General features: G+C 38.0%; 4 protein-coding genes and 1 long non-coding RNA gene across 8 annotated transcripts in view; 3 read left to right on the forward strand and 2 right to left on the reverse strand.

The window, feature by feature from the left end:
• The window catches only part of LOC138015854 (major facilitator superfamily domain-containing protein 8-like), an 18,930-nt gene extending 17,920 nt beyond the window's left edge, over nt 1-1,010 (reverse strand). Inside the window, exon 1 of one of the 2 annotated variants that reach the window (XM_068862977.1) lies at nt 834-1,010. In XM_068862977.1, coding sequence (XP_068719078.1) covers nt 834-909 — 76 coding nt within the window. In that variant the 5' untranslated portion in view covers nt 910-1,010. The remainder of the gene's footprint in view (nt 1-833) is intronic. The other variant, XM_068862978.1, reaches the window with a different exon arrangement.
• An 80-nt stretch (nt 1,011-1,090) lies between these two features.
• On the forward strand, nt 1,091-7,993 carry LOC138015158 (uncharacterized). The gene is made up of 2 exons (XM_068862088.1): nt 1,091-5,783; nt 7,037-7,993. The coding sequence occupies exons 1-2, from the start codon at nt 1,298-1,300 to the stop codon at nt 7,057-7,059; spliced, it is 4,509 nt and encodes a 1,502-aa protein (XP_068718189.1). The 5' UTR covers nt 1,091-1,297; the 3' UTR covers nt 7,060-7,993.
• A 661-nt stretch (nt 7,994-8,654) lies between these two features.
• LOC138015159 (uncharacterized protein C8orf48 homolog) lies at nt 8,655-15,608 on the reverse strand. Its single transcript, XM_068862089.1, has 7 exons — nt 15,209-15,608; nt 13,866-13,995; nt 13,592-13,675; nt 11,665-11,774; nt 10,295-10,341; nt 9,559-9,664; nt 8,655-8,844 (listed from the first exon to the last, which is right to left on the reverse strand). Exons 1-7 carry the CDS (start codon nt 15,569-15,571, stop codon nt 8,743-8,745), a joined length of 942 nt encoding a protein of 313 aa, XP_068718190.1. The 5' UTR covers nt 15,572-15,608; the 3' UTR covers nt 8,655-8,742.
• On the forward strand, nt 8,756-13,585 carry LOC138015160 (uncharacterized). 3 transcript variants are annotated; one of them, XR_011125502.1, is made up of 4 exons: nt 8,756-8,888; nt 9,278-9,378; nt 9,895-10,344; nt 12,327-13,585. It is a non-coding gene; the product is annotated as an uncharacterized lncRNA (long non-coding RNA). The 3 variants fall into 3 exon arrangements; XR_011125503.1 differs by lacking the exon at nt 9,278-9,378; XR_011125501.1 differs by having other exon boundaries at nt 8,857-9,378.
• Nucleotides 15,609-17,278: 1,670 nt separating the features above from the next.
• On the forward strand, nt 17,279-19,269 carry LOC138014909 (transcription factor VBP-like). Its single transcript, XM_068861791.1, has 2 exons — nt 17,279-17,489; nt 17,594-19,269. The coding sequence occupies exon 2, from the start codon at nt 17,639-17,641 to the stop codon at nt 18,344-18,346; it is 708 nt and encodes a 235-aa protein (XP_068717892.1). The 5' UTR covers nt 17,279-17,489; nt 17,594-17,638; the 3' UTR covers nt 18,347-19,269.
• Nucleotides 19,270-24,081: the final 4,812 nt, after the last annotated feature.

Raw genomic sequence — 24,081 nt, forward strand, 5'->3', positions numbered from 1 at the left:
TAAGTAAAGATTAACTGCTGCATTTACCTAAAGCTAAAAATAATGCTAACCTTTATGCTTACCTTATTGTTGAAAATAGGTAGCAAATGCTTAGACTTAAAGGGACACTTCGTGTTGGATGTCAAAATTGGGCGTGCATCTAATTAGGGTCAAGCCTGGACAAAAGTGACACAAGTGGATTCATGCATTATGACTGGTGTCCAATTTTTTTGGCCTGTTTCTTATTCAATTTGGGTGCAAATGCTAAAACGATCATTCACTAAAAGTAATTATGTGAAAGTGGCATTGGGTATAAATTTACTGTGCCACTTTGTTAGGTAAATATACACCACCATTCACTCAGTAGGTAATATTTTTTACGAGACAATCTAAAATAATTATAGTTGTTCAAAAGTTGTTATAAAAACACTCCTGGCCAAAGATTGCTTTACATATTCCAATATTGCATATCAGAGATGAAATTCACTTGATAATTATTACATTACTCATTACGAATTGACTCAATTTTATATTATACATTAAGCTCATTTAGTTTACTTTTTAAAGGCCCTGAGGCAATCCAACAAAAAACGAGATTACCGGGGATATTGATTGAGCTCAACTCAGCCAGCCAGCGGAAAAGGGAGCATCGGGCAACAGCTGTACCTTCACGAAATCGTTCAGCCCACAAAATAAAAAAGGACTTCCATAATCTATAAATTCACTCGCAAAGTGTAGTTTTAAACTCCAATTTCGAGAGCTCGAGAGAAACAATAAGCTTATTATAATTAGTTATTACTGCAAACACAACAACTGGGACGAAATTTCAACAACTTGAACAAGTCACTTCTTACCATATTCGATGCCTCCAAGAAGGAAAAACAATCCAACACAAATCCGCGTTGACCTCTTCTTAGCTTTCGGCTTCATATTTGCAAACAAGACTCAGGAAAATTCAGCGAATGTTTAGCATTTTATACTAGCTAGGCAAAAATCAACAAAAACAACACACACGAGCACATTTCAAGAGTCACGAGGGGGAGAGAGCCGGGAGAGAAGTGCTTTCATTGGTTAAAAGGACAATAGGCGCTTTATTTGGAATTCAAAATGGCGATCTTAAGGGTGGGGGATTCTGGGGGAAGGCACGTGGCCGTAAAATACTAGGAAAACATTGCAAAATGTGTACGATTTACGTTGTATTGGAAGATGAATTTACCGAAATGTGGTCTGTAGCTTAAGTTAAGGTAGCGTTTCAAATACTAAAAGGTCAATATGTTGGATAACTAGGAGGAATCGGACAATAACGAAGCACTGGAGAATGACCAACATGTCGTGCAAACAGAAAACGTGTGGAGCTCCAACCCAACTTTTACCTGCAAATGTATCGAATTTGACGTTTGAATTTCTTCCATCGAGCGGAAGTAAGGGTAAATCTCCAGCTATAGCGTCCAGAAGCGTAAATATTTATCCCGATTTGGATTTAATTGGTGGATTTGCCTTCCTGTCTTTTGCGTCACTTGAACATCTTGAAGATCACATCGAGCAAAACGAAGGTAATCTTACAGTGGTCAGCGTCAATGTTGGGAAAAAGAGAAAAGCCGAAGATTATAATAAGCCACAGGCAAATAATTCTGAATTACAATGTCCCCCAAGCAAGAAGAAATCGGCTGCTGGAAAGAAGAAAGCGTCGGTGAAGGTCAGTTCTGTTCACTCGACCAACGTCTCCTCAACATCGAAGGCCGAAGATACTCCGATTGGTGCAAAGCATAAGGCAGCAACTGTGGTTGAAAAGCAACCACCGGGAAAGACTGATACTTCACGAAGTAGTGAGAATACAACTTCTCAAGATTTCCCGAGCTCAGATTTAGAAATTTCGCTGCTGTGTTGTGAAACTGTTGATTTAGTGGATGAAGAGGAAATTTTGGAGGAAGGCGCATACACCGGGAAGGAAGAGAACTCCCTTGGTCACAGGGTTTATGATGACACAGAGGATGAATTAGCAGTTAGTTCCTCAACTCATCTGGATGATAACGTTGGCATAAATGGAAGCAGCACCATGGGTTGTAATTCAAGACCAAAAAGGAAAAAGAAGAAAAGACGAGCATCTGAACATTGTGATCAGACAAGCCAGACCAAATTTAGGATAAAGAAAAAGAAGAAACCAGTTGCCAAGGGCCATAATTTACAAGAATCATCCCATGCAGGCAAATTTGAAAGTGGCCCACCTTCAGATTCAGCAATTCAGGAAACTGAAAATTTGCCAGGCAAAGCTGGAAAAGTGAAAAATGATAGGAATGAAACACCATCACAGCCAAAAATTGAGAGGATAACTTGTGCACGCACATCCTGTTACCTTGCAACAAGCAAGAGCAATAATAATCTAAAAAGCAAGTTTTCAGGATTAGGTTTGTCACATGGCTCAAATTCCACTACAGAACAGATTCAACTTAAAACTATCGACAAGAGTTCTTCAGATGTTTGTACACCCAACAGTAGTGACCGTGAAGTTGACGTAGGTGATGAAACAAGAAGTGTTAGTGTGCTGTCTGATTTCAGCGATCATTCATCTGATATTGAACCTTTTGATACTCATGGCTGTTTTCTGTTGAACAACAAGATTGATAAAGTGGAAAAAGAGAATTATCAAGATGGAGATGAAGAGTTGGATGTGGATGTTGAAACTGTCGCCAGAGAAGCAAGTAAGAACTTTCTTGTGGTCAGTGGCATTGAGGCAGGGCATTTCAGTTATCATCCAGGTGCAACAAGTGAAGGAACAATAGATACTTCAATTCAAGCCCTCCCAAATGAAATTGATATCTTTTTACACTGTGCTAAGATTCAAGAAGGGCAGATAATAAAGATCATCAACCCAGATGAATGTCTTGAATTCCATCCTCATGTCTTACCAAGGAGTTTGCGAAAACCAGCTGATGTCAAGGCAACCAGAAGTGCCACTGAAAGGAGGCGTCGCCATCGTTTAGGGGATTTGTTTGGCGACATGAAGAAAGAAGTCTTTACAAATGCATATGAATCAGATTTGTATTTCAGCAAACAGGCTATTCTGAGCAAGGCAATATCAACCCTTGATGAACTTGAAACAGAACTCGCGAACTTGACCAACACTCGGGTTCAATTATTGAAACAGAACAAGCAATTAAGAAAGTCTAGAAACAAACTAATATTTGGGAAATCATCTGTAGATGTGGATGATGTTAAAGCTGAAGCTATTCTTAAACATCTTAACATAAGTGTGGATGAGGTCGAGCAAGAATGTGCAAATAAAGGACCTGGTCACGAAAATGAAGTTAACAAAGACAAGCAGGGTGAAGAAACTGAATCAAGTGTTAAGGTTGTTGAGCCATCAGCTAAGGGTCGTCCAAGGGCAAACAAGAGTCTGATGCCAACTTGTTTACTGAAACCGACTGTTAGAAGCAAAGCTGATGCAAACGGATCCGATGCTCGTGTCGCTGAGAGGCCGCAATGCCCACTTGAAACACCAAAAATGAGTGATTCCCCAAAAGATCCATCACCTCCAAAGAGAGCTTCAAACGTTTCTTGCGGTGTGCAGACACCATCTTTTGGCAGTGTCTCAAAATCCTCTGGATTAAAGAACTCTGACATATCCCCCCATGCTGAATCAGTGAGGCAGGAAAATGGTCAACCAAGTTTCGCTTGTGATTCTCCCAAAGTGATTCATACAGTCACATGCACATCAACTGCACAGGTTGGAATGGCCAGCAATGAAATTGTAAAGAGTGATACTTTGAAACCAGGGCTGGAAAAGTGTACACCAGTACAAACATTGTGGACAAATGACCCAACAAAACATGCTTCATCTCCTGATCAGCAACCAAACCAGGAAGGGGCCAAACCAAGTGTGTTGAAGATTCTACCAAAGCCTGCAATTCTTCACCTAAATCCCACACAACAGAAAGCAATCATGGAATCCTTGGGACAAATCAAGCAGCCATCAAGTGATAAGATTATCTGTAACTTGTCCAGATTAAGCACCCAAACCAACCCCAATGCACCACGGATTTGCATCATTAGGAGTAGTGGCCAGCTAGTGAAGAGTTTGGACAGCAAGAATGTTATGCATATTCAGATTACAAATGATGCCCTTAAGAGTCTAGACACTAGCAGTAGCAGTGCAGTTTCCGGGGCCACAGGGACGTCATTATCAAGCCAGACTATATCAGGTAGCCAATCAGGTGGGAGTGATCAGAACCCTCAAGCACCAATGTCATCCACTGCTTTACCCACTGTAAATGTTGATAAAAGACCTGTTTTTCCAACTTCGTCTGCTCAAGTCCTTTCTGTGTCAAGTCTTCCAAAACCTGTAGTAATGGCATCAACCACTCAGATCCCTTCTGTAATTGGTACTCAAAAACCCTTAGTCCTCACTTCATCAACTCAAATTCCTTTGGTTGGCACAGTTCAGAAGATTACTATCCCAACTTCAACACAACAAATAATTTCTGTGGCTGGTACTGAAAAACCGGTTGTGTTGAGTTCAGCTGTTCTAACAGGTGCTCAAAAGTTTGTGGTGCACACTTCCACACCACAAATTCTCTCTGTGGTTAATGGACAAAGACTTAAAATGCCCATTTCATCTGGTCAACTATCAGAAAAATACCCTAAACAAAGTAATCCCCCACCAGAGACCACTTTGACGAACTTGACCATTACACCTCAAATGCCTCATGGCGAACAAAGAAAATTGTCTATGACGAAAAGCCTCCTCCAAGGGACACCAGGTAAAAGTCAAACAAGTGTAGATGTGACTCTACGAGCGCTTGCAGCATTGAACCAATTACAGGCCAACAATCCAGCACCTCCCTCTCTCACAGAAACAGTCACTAATCCATTGGTTCCCAATGAAAGCTCTGGAAGTGGATCCCTTGTGGGGTTAAGAAATGTTGTTATGAAAGTTGGATCTAAAGAACACATTTCAACACCATGTGTCAAATTTCCAATGATTGCCTTGACATCAGTCAAAACAAACACAACAAGGCAAATGACAGTAGCCTCATCAAGTGCAATGACATGTAAACAGTGTGCAGTGACCAATGTATGCCCTGTAGCCTTTGGATCACCTAAGGTACTTCTTCCACTGTCATCCTCCGTATCAGCACCATCGTCAACATCACTTGATACATCTGTACCTTCCACCATTGTACCAACCATTTCTGTGCCCTCTTCAACATCCCTTAATAAAAGTTTCACTGTGTCAGCATCCATCTCTCCTAATGTTATCAACATCAATTCTAATCTTGATGCAGTTTCCCAGCCATTCATCGGCCCATGTCTGGATCCTTTAAGTTTCTTACCTGGAGAGCTAGCAACATCAACTGCAACAATAACCTCCAAGCAAAGTTCCTTGTCAAGCGTTGGTGGAGAAAAACAGGTCAATAAAGAAGCTCCTGATTCCAACAGCAGCACGAGCCCCTCTTTTGGTCAGTGTGATGTTTTCAATCCTGAATCTTCAATTTCTTCTACAGTACTGACCCAAGAAATGTTGAAAATACCTGGCATTAACCAGAGTCCTAAAGAGTCAACTCTGCTTCTTAAACCATCAGATCTTCCTTTGACAGATGTGTTTCCAGATCTGGCTGAAATAGACTCATTGGTTTCCCACATAACCTCAGTCAGTGCCACAGATCCTTTAAGCTGTGGCAACAAAGGAACTGCAGACAAATCTGACAGGCCCAATCCGAGAGAACAAACGTACTCTTTGCGCAGCTCTGCTGTTTCCATCAAGCAGTCCAGCCCACTGAAAGCAACAACAAGGGATTCCAAGAAAGGTGAAGCATGACAAAATATTGAAAAGGTTGAGCAAACTGTACTTCTATTGAATGAAACAAATGTATATATTTGAAGTGGTGGTTATATCTATAGCCAAAATGTAGAAGTGATCCTCGCACTAGACAATTTAGGCATTATTGTCTCTTTATAAAGTCACTGCTTACGAGTCAGAAAGGCCCTTCAGGCCGGTGCTTATCTCCGGTTTCCGTAGCATGAAGCAACTAGGAGTATTTCTACTCCCCCCTGGATGGGATGCTAGTCCATCGCAGGGTTACCCCCAGCATTAAATTCGCCGGTACCCATTTATACACCTGGCTGGAGAGAGGCACTGTGAGAGTAAAGTGTCTTGCCCAAGAACACAACACTGTCCCCGGCCAGGACCCGAACCCAGACCACTCGATCTGGAGTCAAGCACTCTAACCATGAGCCCACCGTGCGTTATTCGACCTGTATCAACTCATTTGATAAAATCAATTTCTGTTTCAACTGGAATCAAACCTTTGACATTGTTGTCTTGTGAAGTGTGGGGATCACTTCTACATTTCCTTTATAACCTGCACTTCAAATATATACATTTCTTTCAATCATTGAGTCCTTTCACATAAACAAATGAGCCCAACAACTGAGTGGCTTCGTAGCTCAGTTGGTGTAGTAGCATTGCCACAGCATTGCAGAGGTCATGGGTCCTGTTGGAGCTGCCTGAATTTCACTTCTACATTTTGTGTACCTTTATTGCAAACAAGAGTATTCACAGAGCAAGCAGTTTGAAAAGGCTGTATGGTCTTAAAGTTGACTGTGACATGGGAGGCAAAATGATGGCAACTAATATTGTTTGTTTGATCGTAACTAATATGATGGTTGTGAAAAGTAGGCAAGCCGAAAATCCAAGTACTCCATTCCTAATCCTGTATCTTGTTTTCTTTTCTTTTTTTTTAAATTTTTCAAAAGCTTTCATGATGAATGGATATTAAAATAAACAGAGAAAATAATTTATCCCTAATGGTAACAAAGTTAAAAAAATAACCCACATTAATTTTATTACAACCTACAAGAAAAAAAGAAAAATCGTAGTTGTTTGAAATTTATCCCTCTAAATAATGTAAAGAACTTTATATGGTTTGTCTTTTTTTTTTCTTGCTTGGAACAAAAAAAAAACGTCTCTGGAGTACTTTTTATTTCTTTAAATCAATGTATAGCATTGCACAACAAATGAGTATTGTTTTCTCATAACATTTTGCATGTCATTTTTCAGGAAAGTCTCCATCCAAAACATAACATGCCAGCTGGCCTGGAAGGCTCAAACAAGTTGCAGAACTTTTGATGCTATTAACAGTACAATAACATGAAATACTGATTAGTGTTGATCTTTGTAATGGTCAAACTAAGGCAGAAGAAATGACAAGTGTTTTTGCTAAGTAAACCTTTCTCAAAGTTGAAACCCTTGCAATTTTTATTTAACTTTTTCATTTAAGTTGTCTTCCACTTAATTTCCATCAGTGAACTGTGTGAAGAGACCAAGTTGACATGTGGTTGTTATGGTCACATAGTCTGTTCAAATGCATAATGAAAGAGCCACTATTATTGAAATTTACTTTTCCTTTTTTCCCATCAATTGAGTTTGCTTGCTTAACTCCCATTATTGGCAAAATTTTGAACTTCAATTTTGTTCCGGAGGTTTGGACTTTGAATACAGGCTTTGGATTTTACAGTCCATCATAGCTCTCATTCAAAACTGATCTGTAGGCTCCAGAGAGCTGAATCACATGAAAGACCCATTCTATTAATAATCCTACACGTGAGAATGCAACATAATGCAAGACTCGAGATTGATAGTTTTTGAGCTGAATTTAATATTCCAGTGGTGCATGCTAAATTCAGTGGTGTACACGCAGAGTGCATCCTTTAGATATTGAGCATGTTTTGTAGATATACCAGTAACCAGAAAATTACAAAAGATAACAGCAAAGAGTGCTGAAGGACACCCAAATAACAGGAAGATAGTTCCTTTAAAAATATTGGTCTACCTGGATTACATACCAGGAAAATAAAGTAAAAGGCATGTAAAATACAGCAACAAAATGAGGAAAATACAACAGAATGTGTAGCAAGTGTACATGTGCATAATGGTGTGTGCTTAGTACTGGTAAATTGTTTTAGAGAGTTGATTCAATTGAGATTGGTTAGCTTCAAATAAACACTCTACAAACAATTTTACCTTTTTCCAAATTATGTATTTATTGTGACCAAAAGCTGTGTCTACTAAAAATAACCCTGTAAACTTGATTGTGTAACACCACTTGATGACTAATCAGTAGTTGTTGGTAACATTCTTTAATTTTTGCAATTCACCATGTATTTCTTGTAATTAACCTATTTCAAGTTCCTGATTCAAAATAAATTTGTTAGGAATTTGCCTTAACCTGATTTCTTATTGCCATTTTCAGGCTTTTCAATAAAATTTGAAGTAGGTGGCTGGCTTGAGTAGAGTATCCGACAGTATCAACAAGGGACCTCCTAATGGCTCTTTTCTCCATGGGTGTCTGTTGGCCTGCCATTAATAATAATCCTTCCAAATGCCGCATTTCAAAAGTAAAATCGACCATGTTTAGACGACTTCATGTTGTCATTGTCCAAATGACTTTAAATCTTAGGTTTGAAAGAATCTGCCTTTAATTTTTTTCAATTTAGGGGAAAAAAAGGAGCAGCCCATTTTTTTTCGTTGGCTGTCAGTACTACCACTGCATTTTGCAGTTCATACAAACAACATTTTCCCCTTTATCCAGTGGCATTGGATATTGGATTTTCCCCAACTTGTTCTTTGTTTTCAACCCATATCACATGAGAGACAAGCATTACAAATGAGTCAGAAAAACTGAAAAATTAATCTTTATTGAAGAGCTTGTGATTTAATAATAGTAACCATAATAATAAGAAGAATAATTAAATAGTAATAATATATTAACATTCTCCATTCTGAAGAAGTTTTTTCCAGACTTCTCTTGTAGATGCTGTTGGCTTAGTGCATGAATGTGTTATCTCAGCAATAAGAGAAACAGAATCCTGCAAGAAAGATGAAAGTTTCACTCATCAAATATCTATTAGCGGTAAGTACTGTTCTTTGCTCAGCAGAGGAATACAAATAAAGCACCCTATGGTAGATATAAAGAAAAGCAAAGTAAAGAACCTGGAAAGACAAAGCGTAACAGCTTCATTAGCTTTACAAATTTACAGTCATTTTAAGACGATATTATAATAAATTATTATGGTAATGGCCATCCAAAATATCTTTGAAGCTACTCTAGTTGGGTGACCCTGAGTTCTTATTCTGGTTGGGTCCATCAAAAAGTGGATACGTGGAAATCCACTACCCTGACCGGCCAGACTTAGTATTTTACTCTGTCTAATGCGTTAATTAATCACTCACTGAAAAACTATGTCCCCATTAAGCTGCATCCTATTATATATTCTCATTCTTGCATATTGTATTTTCTAGAATTTTGACTGGCTCACTGAATCCATGTCATCAGTGCAAATATGGTATGACCTTATAGGAGAACTGAATGCACTGGGACTCAATTTGCAAAACTGACAAAGGTCATAGTCATAGTTTTATGAATTCAATAAAACATCCTTATTCTATTCATTCCAAGCATGTTGGGTATGAATGAGATTGGTCATAGCCAACCTCGTTGGCAATTTACCATCTCGTATTCAATGCATCTTTTTAATAATAGAATAACATTGTTATTTAAATTAAATTAACTTTAACATTACCTTTTGATACAAGTGTGTCTGAAGCCTGTCCTCAAATTCTTGTCTTTTGACAATCTCTAGTTTTCTTTTTAAGAATTCCCTTTTTGCATTGTTAGACATCACTGTTCTAGAAAAGAATTAAAAACCAAACTCAATGCTATTGATTCATATGTCGTTATTCTAGTCTGTATCACCAACATCACAGTTAAGAGTACTCAGCATGATCAAGATACCCTGAGCACAGGTGATACCCCCTGCTACTTTCATGGTTGTAAAAATGTTGCAGTTAATCTTGCCTGTAAATATCGACAAAACACTGTGGGACTTATGTCTACTTTTTGTTTTACATTTTAACAGCATGACTGACAACCAATCAATCAACCAGAACCACACAGGCATAAAGCTCACAGACAACTCAGTCGATTAGTGTGTGGCCTTCTCTGCTGGAGGTCGTCAGTTCAATCCCAGTCTTATTCCATCAACATCAGTCTATTTCAACTTTCCTCTGATCCCTGCACCAGCACCTTTAAAATGCGGACATTGACACCTGGACCATCCCCCTTGACGAGTAAAATCTATAAAGTGCATCTCTAGGAGTCAATGGGTTAAAATACATAAAACAGAGTACTGATCAGCTGGAGGAAAGGGGTAAACGGTGCACATCAATGGCCACAATTTAATCTGTTCACTGGCATGTGTTACCCTCAAAAAACAAGCAAGACAAGAGAATAATGTTATCATTCTTTGTGCTTATTACCTGCAGTCACTGCAGAGAGATGGGATGTGGAAATCACTTTGTTTGATCTGGTAAGTGTCAGATAAAAAGGAATCAAGACAAAAAAAAATGTCATTTTGCAACAAAGATGTTAATGTTGATACACCGCTTACGCAAAATATTACAGGAAGTTTAGAATAATAAGCTTTGGCATTTGACAACATCCTATCTCTTGCTCAGACTTCTGCTATGACTTTCTTCCAGTTGTCATGATTGAGCATTGTCCTTTTCAGTCAGTTGACATCGACATGCCATTGTCAAAATAAGACGTCTTTAATTAATCTCCCTGTATTGGCACTACGAAAACCATCAACCTGTGAAATGGGCCCAAATTACTGAGTCACTGCCCTGCCCACTTTCACTTGTAAATAATTCAAATTCTTGAGAGGTGTTGTGTTCAATGCTGCTTTTCAGGCCAGGGAACCTTTCTTGCACTCAAAGGAACAGTGAGTGCATGGTTGCACTTTTATCCATTTCCCCCAGGACTCATGATTTTGTTCCGGTACACCTTGACGGCCAAAGCAGGCCACTGTTCGCACCGTAGAAAAGGAATTTCATCAAAATGTTTAACTAAAGTGGGTGGGGCAGTCACTCAATAATTCGGGCCCATTCCGGAGATTGGTGGTGTTCATAATACCACCAAATGCCAGCTACCATCTGTGAAGCAGCAATGACAACAAAGACAGAAGTTATTGGTACATCTCAGTTAGACATTAATTTTATAAACTATGTTCTATTCATTGGGAAAGTGCTACAACAAAAGTAACATAAAAGATCCTTATATCTACACATGGTAGCATTTAAGCCAGCAACTTGCTGAACTGTGTTTGGGAAAAAATATTCAAATTAATTGTAGAACAATAACCATTGTTATACCTCTCAACTCAAATACGTTTTCTGATTGGAGGAGAACGTGTCACGTGTCATTGGTCAAAATTCATGACGCCCTAGGGTGAACAAAACTTCATGATGCCCTAGGGCAACAACAACTTGAACTTTCGAGTCACACGTAATCAGGTCGTGCACCTTTGAAACGGCGGCAAATCTGTACACCAGCCGACGTCAAGCAAATAATTTTTATCTGTGTATTGTTCTATTTTGAGTTGGGAGGTATAACAAAACACTTAATGACTGGCCCCTCGGGAAACAGTGAGTTTTGTTTCCCCTCGACCTCAATGTTTCCCTCGGCTTCGCCTCGGGGAACATTGAGGGTCTCGGGGAAACAAAACTCGCTGTTTCCCTTGGGGCCAGTCATTAAGTGCTTATTGACAACCAAAACCATTATTTTGGGTTAGGGTTAACCCAAAGCCAAAGGGTTAATCTCCAAAGGAAAATTAGGAAACAACACCAACCTTTTCCATTTTATTCATAAAGTTTTCTATCTTTAAGCTTTCGATTTTTGCCTTCCTTCCAACAACTGATTGACGAACATGTTGTTTCTTGGATGTCAAGAATACCTCACCTATCAAACATAATACCCACTGAGTTGAAGATCAATCTGGTTATTGTAGCTACAACAGGTTGCAAAATTGGTAAGAAACTCCTGTTAAAAACACCTTTTCTAGCTGTTAATAACTGCCAGATCTAGAATTCCAACGTTTCCCACTTCCCCTCCCTCTCCCCTTTCAATGATGACTGTTCAAGTTTTCAGGGTTATTTTGTATTGCTAGCAATATTGATAAGGATGGAGGGGGGCTGCAGTGTGTGAGATAATGGGTAAATTAATAATGCCCCAAGAAGGTGAAGTTTCTCCATTAATTTTTTCAACCTTTTGTAGCTGCTATCAACTTTCTTGGGAAAAAGTGTCTGGGAATTTTAGGGATAGAAATTTCGTTTTCTTGTCTAATTTCACTATTGCAACCAAATACAGCACATCTTAGAAGCAGTTTCAGCAACTTCTCAATCTAAAAAAAAAAAAAGGAAAATTCAGACCCTGCAAAAAAGTCGTTCTTGTTTTAAAATCTAAGTTCTGCTATCCTCAGTTTCCTTACTAGTGCAGTTTTGTATCTTACAGGAAGTGAAAATTCCAACTTGAAAAGGCAAAGGGACATGGAAGGAACATCGATACAAAATTTTCCTAATTGCTTTTATCTCAGAACACCATGATCAGGGTGAGACAAAAATGAAAAGATGAGGTTGCCCTTCGGGCAAGCTGTTACTTGAGGTTACTAGCCCGAAGGTCTGACGAGCTAGCCCGAAATTAAATTGTTTATTAATTATGCAAAATACAAGTAATGATACCAAGCATAGATATAAACTAATTCTTCGTAGTATTTTGATTCTTGAATGTGATTTTCGTTTTGACTTCAATCTCAAATTAAACAATGTAACAGAGACGACCAGTTTTTACACCTGACCACTAGAAGTTGCAGTTACAACTTACATCAAGATTTTGTGGACGAGAATTCCAAATACAGTCATGTGATCTAATCTTTATTCAACTAATTATTCAAGTGAAAGAAAACAAAGCGGGCCGCGCACCGGCGGTCACACTCCTTGCGATTTCAATTAGTGTTGCAAGAAACTTTCACAACTTATTAACGTTCGTCCACATCTCGCTTAATAGAAAATCAGGAGGATACCTAAACTTCACAGTTATTTTTGTGAATGTCATGAACCTTGCTACACACGTTTTGGTGTAAAAGCTCAATTTATCATCAGAAAAGAGGAACCAACGATGCTTGCCCGTCGGGCAAGCTACGATAAGAAAACGCTAGCCCGACAAGTCATTCCACTAGCCCCGGGCTATCGGACAGCACTTTCGTCGCGCCCTGCATGATGTTTCAATTGAAAAAATAAAGAAAAATCTGTCACGTTCACTTAAGAAACCCAAGAAGAAAGGAGACAAGAATGTTGACAAGGAAAATGATAAACTAAACTCCAATAAGTTCAAGTCATTGAGCAGGCAAGATTATTAACAAAAATTTAACAATTATTATTTTGATAGACCAAGAGGTTAAACTTCTGTCAAATACTGAGCAGACATACTTTTTAAATTTGGAAAAACAGAATGTTTATCATTGTGGAGTATATAGAACTTATAATGCTAATATCCTTCTTATGTTTAGACTGCGAGCAGTCTCTCTTTTGCTCTAAAATCGTTGAAACGAATACGTATGTTGATCTTTCAAAATGGCTGAAACTGCAGGTCGCAAATACCGCGGCGTAGGTTTAGATTCACTCTACACCAACGCCCACAATATTTGTTTCAACAATTTTAGAGCAAAAGAGAGACTGCTCGCAGTCTATCTTATGTTAAGGTACACAGTCTGTACTTACAGAGATTTCTTTTGCCCTTAGGTCTTTCCGTCGATATTAATAACTGTATTTTTTTAAAACAGAAGTCGCTCATTTCTTTGTTGCCTGAAATATAAATGTGTAGAAAAATTTCATTATTTTATTAAACCCTTTCACTGTCGTAAATGCAAATTGACGCTAATTACCGGTATATATTTTACTCTGTCTAATGCTAGACGATTTTTCTCATCAATGAGGAAGCCCTTGGTGGTAAAAGGGTTAAACTAGCCAGTTAAACTTTATAAGATTGACCCACCATAAAGTATTTTATCCTCATCACTTTTTCCATTATTGTGTGGGTTACATCCAGGTATAAGAAGGGCTAACTTCTTCATGATAAAAGAGTCTTTCCTTTTGTTCTCCTCTGTATGAAGAATACTTTCATCCTGTTTAACATCATCAGAATACATTTTAACACAGGATCAAATAACCTCATGGAATTTAAAACAAAATGGTTCATCAGTACTCCACAAGAGTTAAAGCCCACATAAATGCGGAATTCAGGTCAAATACCACAATTTCATAACTTTTACCAAAGTAAAATAGATACATGTAGTTCAGGGTAATTCAGTACAATTAAGTAGGAAAAGGGAAAAAGCAATCCAGAAAATACTATAGATTTTACAAAATAAAATTCATTTTATTATTCATTTAATCATGATGATAATATTACTGTACAAAATAATTATTATTATTATAGATTGTACTGAACATATGTTTAAACATGAGAACATGTGTTTTTCACTTTAGGTGATATAGCAGATCAGCAGGACTCCTCCCCACAGCACATTCCACCTTGAACATGTATAATAGCTATTGAGAGTTTGTGGGTGCATGACCCTGTAGAGCCCGCACACCAGCGGGACACATTGTCCATTCAGGACCTTCAATGATAAACAACCTAGCTTCTTGGGAGTTTTTGTCGTTCAATGAGTGAGCATGCAACTAGTGAACTAATATGGGTTCCTGTCCAGGAATTTTCTTTTCACCTGTTTCCAAGCAACTAGATGCCGTATAGCCAGAAATTTTCTTTTCACCTGTTGCCAAGCAACTAGATGCCGTATAGTTTATCACCCTTCCCAGGAAGGGGAGGGGGGGCACATTTCGGGTGTGTAACAAATGCAGACTGCAGACTTCAAGCTCTGTGAATAGCCGACTTTTAAAAATACCATAATACTCTTTCACGTTTGCCCACAAAAATTTTACATAATCACTGTTTTTATTTTCTCTTGGGACCACTGTACAGTCCTAAAAGAAACTGGAAACGATGCTTATGCGTCGTGATCCAAGTGATCTTAGATCAGCGATCCATTTCGGAGCATCCCAAAGAAACGCACACTAAGTTGTTGGGAAAAAGAGGGTTGCGTGACGGCATGACACATCCCGGAGCCAGTCTGGATAAGTCTGGATGCAGTCAACTTGCAATCTGCATTTGTCGCACACTGGCGCATAATTACACCGTCAAACATCTGTAGTTGCATTTATAACATATGGCAGATTAAAAGAAGTACGACAAGTATAAGCTTGAGTCTGAAGTGGTTTAGCTGACACGCTTTGAAAGGTCAATTTTTGATAATTTATGGTAACTAGTCTGCCTACCTTTAATGAAATCGTATCTTGAAATTGTGCATCCGTACTCCTTTCACTAGCTGAAGTAGACTCAAACCAATCTGAATAATGTTCTTGTCCTTCATTAATAGTTAGGTGTTCTGATTCTGCTATGTTTTCCCTTGCAATTAAACTCATTTTGTTGTCCTCTTGAACAGACCCTTCGCTTGTCTGTTGTGATTTTGATCCATGTCCTTTTGAAGACGAGAATGAAGACTCTGCGAGAAAAACACTTTCCCGTCTACTCAATACGACAGGAGAGCTTTTCCTATTTCCTAAAAATAAATCCTCAACCATGTCGCTTTCACCTTCGTAAGAAAAGCTATCTTCCTGAGAATCAGACAAAGACGACATCTCACTTCAACCGTTGTTTGCCATCGATTCCTGTGATTGCCTGGGAGGGGTAGTAGAGGAGTGTTTGCACCCACGTGAGTTATTCACGTGGCAGTTGCAATTGTTTGTGGAGGACGGATGGCGGAGTTGCCTGCTAGTTTCTTTCCAATATTTGTGAGCACGTCTAAGTGAACTGCTTTTGATATTCATTTAATTTTCTTTGAAAAAAGGGAAAGGACTTTTTTCTTAAGAATATGGCATGATTGCCCGTAGAAACTGTGCCACAAAAATCGCTGATTGGGCTATTCCTGCGGGCCAATACAAATTGGGGTTACTCTAAATTTAACTTTCCTTATTTTAGTACACTTCTTAATAAAGCTGAAACAGGAAAAAAGAACTACCCACAATAGTAGTCAAATCGAGGCAAGTAGTTATCCACGGGCCGAACCAATTTGGATTTTAGATTCACATTTTTTAGCCCAAATTACACTTTGCAAGTATCACATTGAGAATAACCTATTAAAGTTTTTGTCAAAACGTGACAAATTTAAATTAGAATTTTTATTATTTATATTGTTTAATATTTGAGACGTCTTGCCTCGCATTCCGAATTCTGTACAGCATACTGTTGGAAATAAACATCAGGGGTCAGAATATGCACAGTAGGAAGTAGCAAGGATTGATAAAGCTTTGCTGTTACGAGCATGTCTTTTAGGGATTTTCCCATTTGACAAGATATGAGTGGTGGCTCTTTGAACTCAAATTTGTCGTAGAGAAGGCTGGTTTTGTATCAAGTGCCAATGTTTTAATAAAACATGTTTCAGGTTTGGCGCTGCTGGGTGATACTGTGTCACAAAGGGCAAGATATCTTTAGGAATTTCATTCCTTTGCTTCAGCGCTGATTCCCTTTCTGCGATTTTGATGTCTGACAGGAGTGTCTCAATCAGACGTTTTGGATAACGGAGACGTGATTTGAATTTTTTACAGTGACAGGTGCATAACGGATGCGAAGGAAATTATGCGTGCCATCGGAATTGTCTTTCTTTTATATATTGATGTCCAACCTATCTGATGTTGACATTTGAAAGACTCGTTAATTTTGATGAGACTCAGTGGGCAGCACCAAGTAGTATTTTTTTGAATAGGGGAGGGAGAGGTCTATTTGCACGTGAATATTACGCCTCACGCGCAAAGCGCACATGAGCTGCTGAAACCATCGTCGCTAGTTCTGTGGGCTGTAATGTCATATCGGTTTTGTCAAATTATAGCAAAACGTCTAAAGCAATTTGGCAAAGAAGAAGTTTGATGACTGTCTTTTTCCAAATTTCTTCCACTATGCTGATCTGAACTAACGTCTGACTGACAACTGTCGGTGATAATTTTGTTCAACACAAAACTCAGATGGGATTTCCAGAGAATATGTTCAAGTTGAAACCTATTCACGGTTATGGACACCTGGTTCAAGTAAAAACCAAATGCAATAAACTCCGGAACAACGAAAAATCTGCGATTCACTGTTCTCGGCTTCAAAACACTCGCCCCTGTCACACATGCACATTTCACGAGTTGTGTTCAGTAAACGTGACCGAGTCACCTTTTTACTCGGTTCCCAGTGACTCGTGTTGGGAGAAATACGCTACGCACGTGAGGTGTATTCAATTGTTCTATGGTTTCCACCAATCAGACAAGCGGAATCAACAACATTCGTAGCTACAGATGAGGTTCTGGGAGATGAATCCATTGCACACACGTGAAATAAGTTCGTGAAACTAGCGGGAAGTGAATGTGTTTTTCCATTTCTAACAGTCGCTAAAGCAGTAAGGTTTGCCAACGAGAGACGAGATCATCAATCGATTACACTGTTCCATCGAGGAACCGTTTAGTTTAGCCCTTGTTCTAGTCGAATGCAGCATTTAGTGATCTTGATTCCAAACGCCAGGTAAGCTCAACAAAATACAGAGATAAACAAACTTTTTTTCGTTAGCGAATCAAGCATTCGTCGGATCATAATCTCAAGCAATGTGTCTTTGGTTATCTTGTTAGGGTACTTTTAAGTGAAGGCTTCCTACGTCGTTGTAAACTGCAAAAATGAGTGCCAGCTTCTTGAAAAATTACATGGACCTGGACGAGTTTTTGGCTGTGAAGGACTTGTGTGCAGGTCTCTCAAGAACGGAGAGTGATTACTCCGAGGACGATATGGATCAAGACTTTGTAAATTATATCGAAAAGGAGGATGCTCCATCAGAATTTGGTTTGTCTCCTCATTTCGACGCGAACGATTCTTCGTTAGCCTCGCCGAGCACGGGCAGTACTTCGGACGAGGGGAGAGGTGATAGCGTTTGCAGCTCGTCTGAAAATACTACGTCTTCGTGTTCATGCGAATCTCCTGCTGTATCGGAGAAAAATGCTACAGCCCCAAGAAAGAGAAAAAGGAAATCACCAAATTCATGTAGCGAAAAAGAAAAAGGATCGACGCGAAAACGAAGGAGAAAGACTACGAATGGTATTGTAAAAGAGACAACAGAGGGAGGTGACAATCCAGAAAAACAAAAAACAGCTAATCCAGTGCCACGAATTTCCCGAAAGTCCGTGGATGATTCTATCAAAGACGAAAAATATTGGGAAAGAAGAAAGAAAAATAATCAAGCGGCAAAAAGATCCCGTGATCTTAAGAGACAGAAAGAAATCAACGTGAAAGAAAGAGCAGCGTCCTTAGAAGCAGAAAACAAGCAACTGAGAGACGAGGTTAAAAAGCTGAAAGACTATCTTAACAAGCTTGGAGACAAGATCGATTAAACCTCCAGGATAATTGGAAGTAGAAGTACAATCATCGTGGATTGAAGTTGTTTGAATAAAGTTTTCAGCATCAAGATTGTTAATTAATAACTGTTCCTTCCAGTACGCCTCTGATATCAATTCTGTTGTTCAAAATAACGGACATCAGCTTATCAAAGGTCTTAAATTTTATTGACCTATTTCTACGTGACATCCATTCAGGTTCTTTCACGTGAATTTTTCATCTGCAGGATATTTTCTTTGGCCTCTTTGCATTTCAGTGGTCAGTAATTTCATCAACATTCAGTCAAAACACACATAATTGTCTTGTAAATAATAATTATTATACAGTTGAATCGGCGTTGGATCAGTGAGACTCTAAAATATAATTGGAGGGTCACAGGTCAGATCCCTCAAAAGAGCTTTTAAATTTTGTTTAAGAATGCCGGGATCACTAATAGATAAACAGTATTCATAATGTCAAACATACTCTTTTTTCATCCAAATAAAAACATTTTCATCTTGGTGGACATTGTTATGAAGTTTTGTGTGATTCTATTGTGCACACCCTCAGGAGTATCTTTAAATGAAGCAATGATGTGAAAAAAAACAATAAGGAGAATGAAAAAGAAGTATTAACTAAAATTAAAGCAATTCTGAAAATTTGAGCTACCCGGTAATAGGCAGTGTCTGGAGCACATAACGTGTTCTAGCTGTTGGCTAGACTTGCATGTTCTCAGCTTGCATTGCTGGAACGAAACAACCGCCCTTTATCATGTACATGTATGAAACACAATTGTAACATTATTCTTCATGTTTGCCATGCAGACTGAGCTCATTGAATAAATGCTGTAAAATTAATAGTAATAATAATGAACACTTAAATTGTACATAACAACACAGTAACTCCAGCAATAAAATACCAACACCATTTTTTTGCAAAAGCTGCATGGGTATTTGTAACTACAGATGTGTAATTTTCTATTTCAATTTTTTTAATGTAATTTGCAATTTGGAATATTTTGTTTGCAAGTGCATGGTGTATAGAAAATGTTTTCCTATTTTGACCAATTGAATGAGGGTTGAAAAAACCGACCAATCATTGAACACACCCGTAAAGATTTCTTTTTGTGAAAGTGTACCTACAGTATTTTAGCTGAATACAGTAGAGAGAGTTATATCATTGTTAAATTTCCAAAACCCTTGGCCAGGTTTTAGCAGAGTGAACTGAAAAACTATTAATTACTACCAGTACTTGTTTTCAATGACTGAAGATGCAATATCTTTGGATATGAAAAAAATAATGTAAGTGGCAAAGAAATTTTTAGGGATGAGTTTCGTCGGTGTAAAACCTGGCACGTTGCGTTTCGTAAAATTCCAACAAGGTTATGAGTAGTTATTATGGAATACGTCTCATGAATAGCATTCCCTTGCTGTTTTTCTTCTTTTAATTATTTTTAATATATTTAATACACATGCCAACATTTACACAAACAAGTCCTATGGTCATATAAACAGGCAACAACAACAACAATAAAATAGCCAGTCGAGATTACAAAGAGCAATCAACAAATATTACTCTGTCAAACTTTTCATTAGCTTTTCCCATTTCCTTAAATGTAAAGTTCCTTCCCCCTCTCCCTCGCGATATGTAGCTCATTGCTATGAAACGCCTTGCCTGGGCAATAAAACCGCCAAACAAAGGAAGACTTCCATTACATTTCCTTGAATATACCTACTAGATATTTCCCTATCAATAAAATGTGATTGATCAAGAGAAAATCCTCTTCCATTTCCAAAATTAAATCCATTATATTTAACGACGTAACACAAATGTTGTCTTCAAGCCAGGACAAGGCATGTTTCCAGAAGTCAAATGGAACTTTGCAAAGGAAGAAAAAATGTTCAATGGATTTTGGTTCATCTTGAAAAATAGTACAATTCGGAGAGAGTGTGTTAAACCAAAATGATACAGGTTATTATAAGTGAAGACTATGTTATTGAGGATTTTATCCCTTTGAAGTCCAAACCGGCCAGACTTCATATTTTACTCTGTCTGACGCCAGACGATTTTACTCGTCAATGGGGAACCCCTGGGAGTCAATGGGTTAAATTGGAACTCTCTAACTTTTGTATCAAGTGCAGCACAAAATGGAAGGGAGTAAACATTTTCCCCGTTTATAACTACTTCTGGGTACTTAACTGAAAATTTTTGTTGGGGGACTCATATATTATTATGAACTTGAGGCTTATTACGGTGTTAACGGTAATAAATTAAATCCGCCAGAGTAAACAAAACAAGCCCAAATGCTCAAGGAAGATCATCAAAATCTTTTCTTGAGTATCTCAGAAAATACTGACAATGGTTTGCCCTAAAAGAGGATTTCCAGCAAGAGCCAACAACAGCCAACTTTTGTGTCAATTTTATTATCCAACCGGCAGCCATTTTCCAAAAAGAAAAAAGAAAAAAAATGGTTGAAGAGTTTCATGAAAGACATTTGCAGCTAATTTACAACAAATTATTGAAGAAAATCCAACTAAAAATAAACCCTCATTAGAAATATTTGCAAATGAATGGTGTTGTCCTTGCATACATCATTAACTGCTGCTCAATACCCTGCCACCTTTATTAGCATTTGGCGACATTCTTCAAGGAAAACACAAAATACAATTCATTATTGTTCAATGAAATGCAAGTGAATAGCAAGGTCTTCACCAGTTTAACACAAAGCTTTTTTTACAATAACATTATTATTGTTTATCTATCAGCATAATAATTTATGCAAATACTATAATAGTACAGCACTGTAAGCATGCAATGATTCAAACAAAAAAAGCCAATAGTGAGCAAGGATCCAAGGAATGAATCCACATCCATGCTCTGGCCCAAATAATCTGTCACAGCCCTCAACCCTGCAAAGTTCTACCATGTGGCTTTAATCATTTTTATTTCGAGGACTTTTTGAATGATGGTTCACATAACAATTTGCAGCCTAATATGTACATTTTCCTAAATTGCATTAGCCTATGCTATGCAATGTTTCAAAATTAATGTTTTGTAATAATGATAACTTCCATTTTTGTGATTGTCTTTGGTGTTTTACATACTTTTTGCTGTAGTTTATTTTAAAGATATTTTTCCTTTAACACCCAAACCAGCCTAAACCGGCCAGACTGAGTATTTTACTCTAACTCTAGACGATAGTACTCATTAATGGAGAACCTCTGATTACTATATCACAAAGTACGACTTCCATAAATTATATGAATATTAATAGGGCAACGATCAGAGTTCCCATTAATGCACAGGTGTGCGTCTTCTACGCACAAAAAATGAAAAAGACACAGCTTTTTGCCATAGTGGGTCCATGAAAACTAAACTAGTACTTAATTGTCACATTCAAAACCTACCTAAGGGTGCATTCAATTGACCCTATTCCGGAATAAGTATATGTGGAGTGATGATTTAAAACGCTATGTCTGGCGTTTTAAAGCAACAAGGATAATAAAGATATGTTTAAAATAGCATTTTAGCAGGTGTTTGACAATTTTAATTTGAATCTTCGTAAACACAAGGGATTTCTAACTTCTATTCCATGTATTCCTATTCCAGAATATGGTCAATCGAACGCACCCTAAAACTGCACCATACAACAAGCACAGTGGTTTTGCATGAAGCAACGCTGAAATGCCATGGTTGGGGCATGTCTAATCATTAATAATTATCCCATCCTCTATTATTTTAGTTTCATTAATTTCATTAATGCATACAAAAACTCAAGGCCCTCCTCTTTGAAAGCAGTGTATGTGCATTCTTGAATCCCCCACGGTAGTAATGCGTTGTGACACGTGAACTTATGTTTTTGATCCTCATTTAAGAATGAATATTAAAATTCAGGACGTAACCTTATAGAGGGTCTATTATAGGGGGTCGTTGTTCTTTTTAGACTGCGAAGCGCTTTCCGCCGAAACCACCTTTACGGCTGAATGAGAATCACAATGACTGATCTTTTGACAGTACGTCACACATTGTTTCTCAACACAAAGACCACAAGATCTTTAGAACAAGACAGCAAAAGATCTTTTCTCTAGGTCCTTTCAGATAACCTGTGAGTAAAAAGTTTTAGCATCTAATGAGAAGTTCACAAACAAAAAGATGGCACATTGTTTATAACGATGCACTAAAGCCAAGTTTGGGATCTCCTATAAACCGCCACCAAACACACAAAAATGTGAAAACCATGTGATAAATTTGTGATTTCCTGCAACCATGCAATAATTTCTTGACTGTAAACCGCCACAAATATATGTATGACACTGTAGACTGACACTCAAAATTGACTTAAACCATGAGGCCACCAGAGTATATGACGCGTAATAGACCCTCCTTGTAGTGCTTTGTACGAACATTAAATTTTTTCTTTAACTTAACTCACTACCATATTCTGACAGTTACAATGACAAAAAGACAAAACAAAAAATTTACAATAAATCACTTATCAAGATGTCATTGGAACAGTATAGTGTTTGACTGGAATAAAAAATATTTGGCTCTCTTTCATGGTACAATAAATTACTTCTGACAATTTTATTTTAACTTTGCCTGTTTTCTGTAAGCCATGAGCTCCTGCCAAACTTGACACTTCTGGAATGTGGAATTTGAAAGAAAAATTTAAAATAGTTACCAGTACTTTTTCTACCAGCTGGCTCCAACCTCTGGTTAGTTAAATAAATATAATTTGTCTAGTTACAATATTATACAGTTAATACACGGAAATGTTATGGTAAAACTTACTTATGATGTTATCTTGGGTCACTAGGAATTAAAGTACGATAAAAGAATATACATGTACATAAACCTAAACAAAACACTAAAGCATCTTTGGGATAAGAAAGATTAATTAACCCATTCGCACCTCCAATCTCCTAGGACGTCCCTAGTTGACGAGTAAAATTGTCTGGTGTTAGACAGTAAAATCTGTTAAGTCTCACTCCCAGGGGTCAATGGGCAATTAACACGTTTGAAGTACGTTTGAAGTAGCATTACATCGGGAGCACTACACGCTTTATCCACGATCGTGTGAGAGAGAACACCTGAACAATGACAACTCCTCCGTGAAGAAACACCTCTCTCAGTGCCAAAACAAAGTCTACAAAGGCATCAAAATTAAGAGTATTGTGCGAGAAAACGATCCTGCAAATTTGCGACTGCTCGAAGCGTTTTACATACGAAAGTACAAACCTACCATTAACTCCCAAGAGGAATGCAGTGAATTCGCGGATCTTTTATTCTAGAAATTACTTAGCATATCTTATTTACACTCGGTCATTAGATCATACCACTCGTTTTTATTCATATTCATACCTCCTTATTTATCTTAGGCATTTTACCCCCACATTCTCCCGCTTTACACACATTTTCTTATCCCTGATGATGCCTGATGATGCCGTAGATCGGCGAGAGCTCGGATTCTAAACGTTTTTAACGATTTTAACATCAATTTTACAGTAGTGTAAGGCCTCAATTGGATTTTAAACTGTTTCATTTAAAATGCTACTGAAGGACAACATCCAATGATGTTTGAAGTACTATTTCAAAAATGAGTGCAAGTGTTTCATCAGGAAATTAAACTAGCCTTGTGCTTTAAATACTGTTTTAGAGTGTTTGGAAATACTGATGAAATATGATGCACAAGTTTTTGAAATAAATCTGTAGCTTCTCAATCAAGCCTCAGGAATAAAGAAAATTGGAAATA

Source organism: Montipora capricornis, chromosome 9 (genome assembly GCF_036669925.1).
Source record: "Montipora capricornis isolate CH-2021 chromosome 9, ASM3666992v2, whole genome shotgun sequence".
Taxonomy (NCBI): Eukaryota; Metazoa; Cnidaria; class Anthozoa; order Scleractinia; family Acroporidae; genus Montipora; species Montipora capricornis.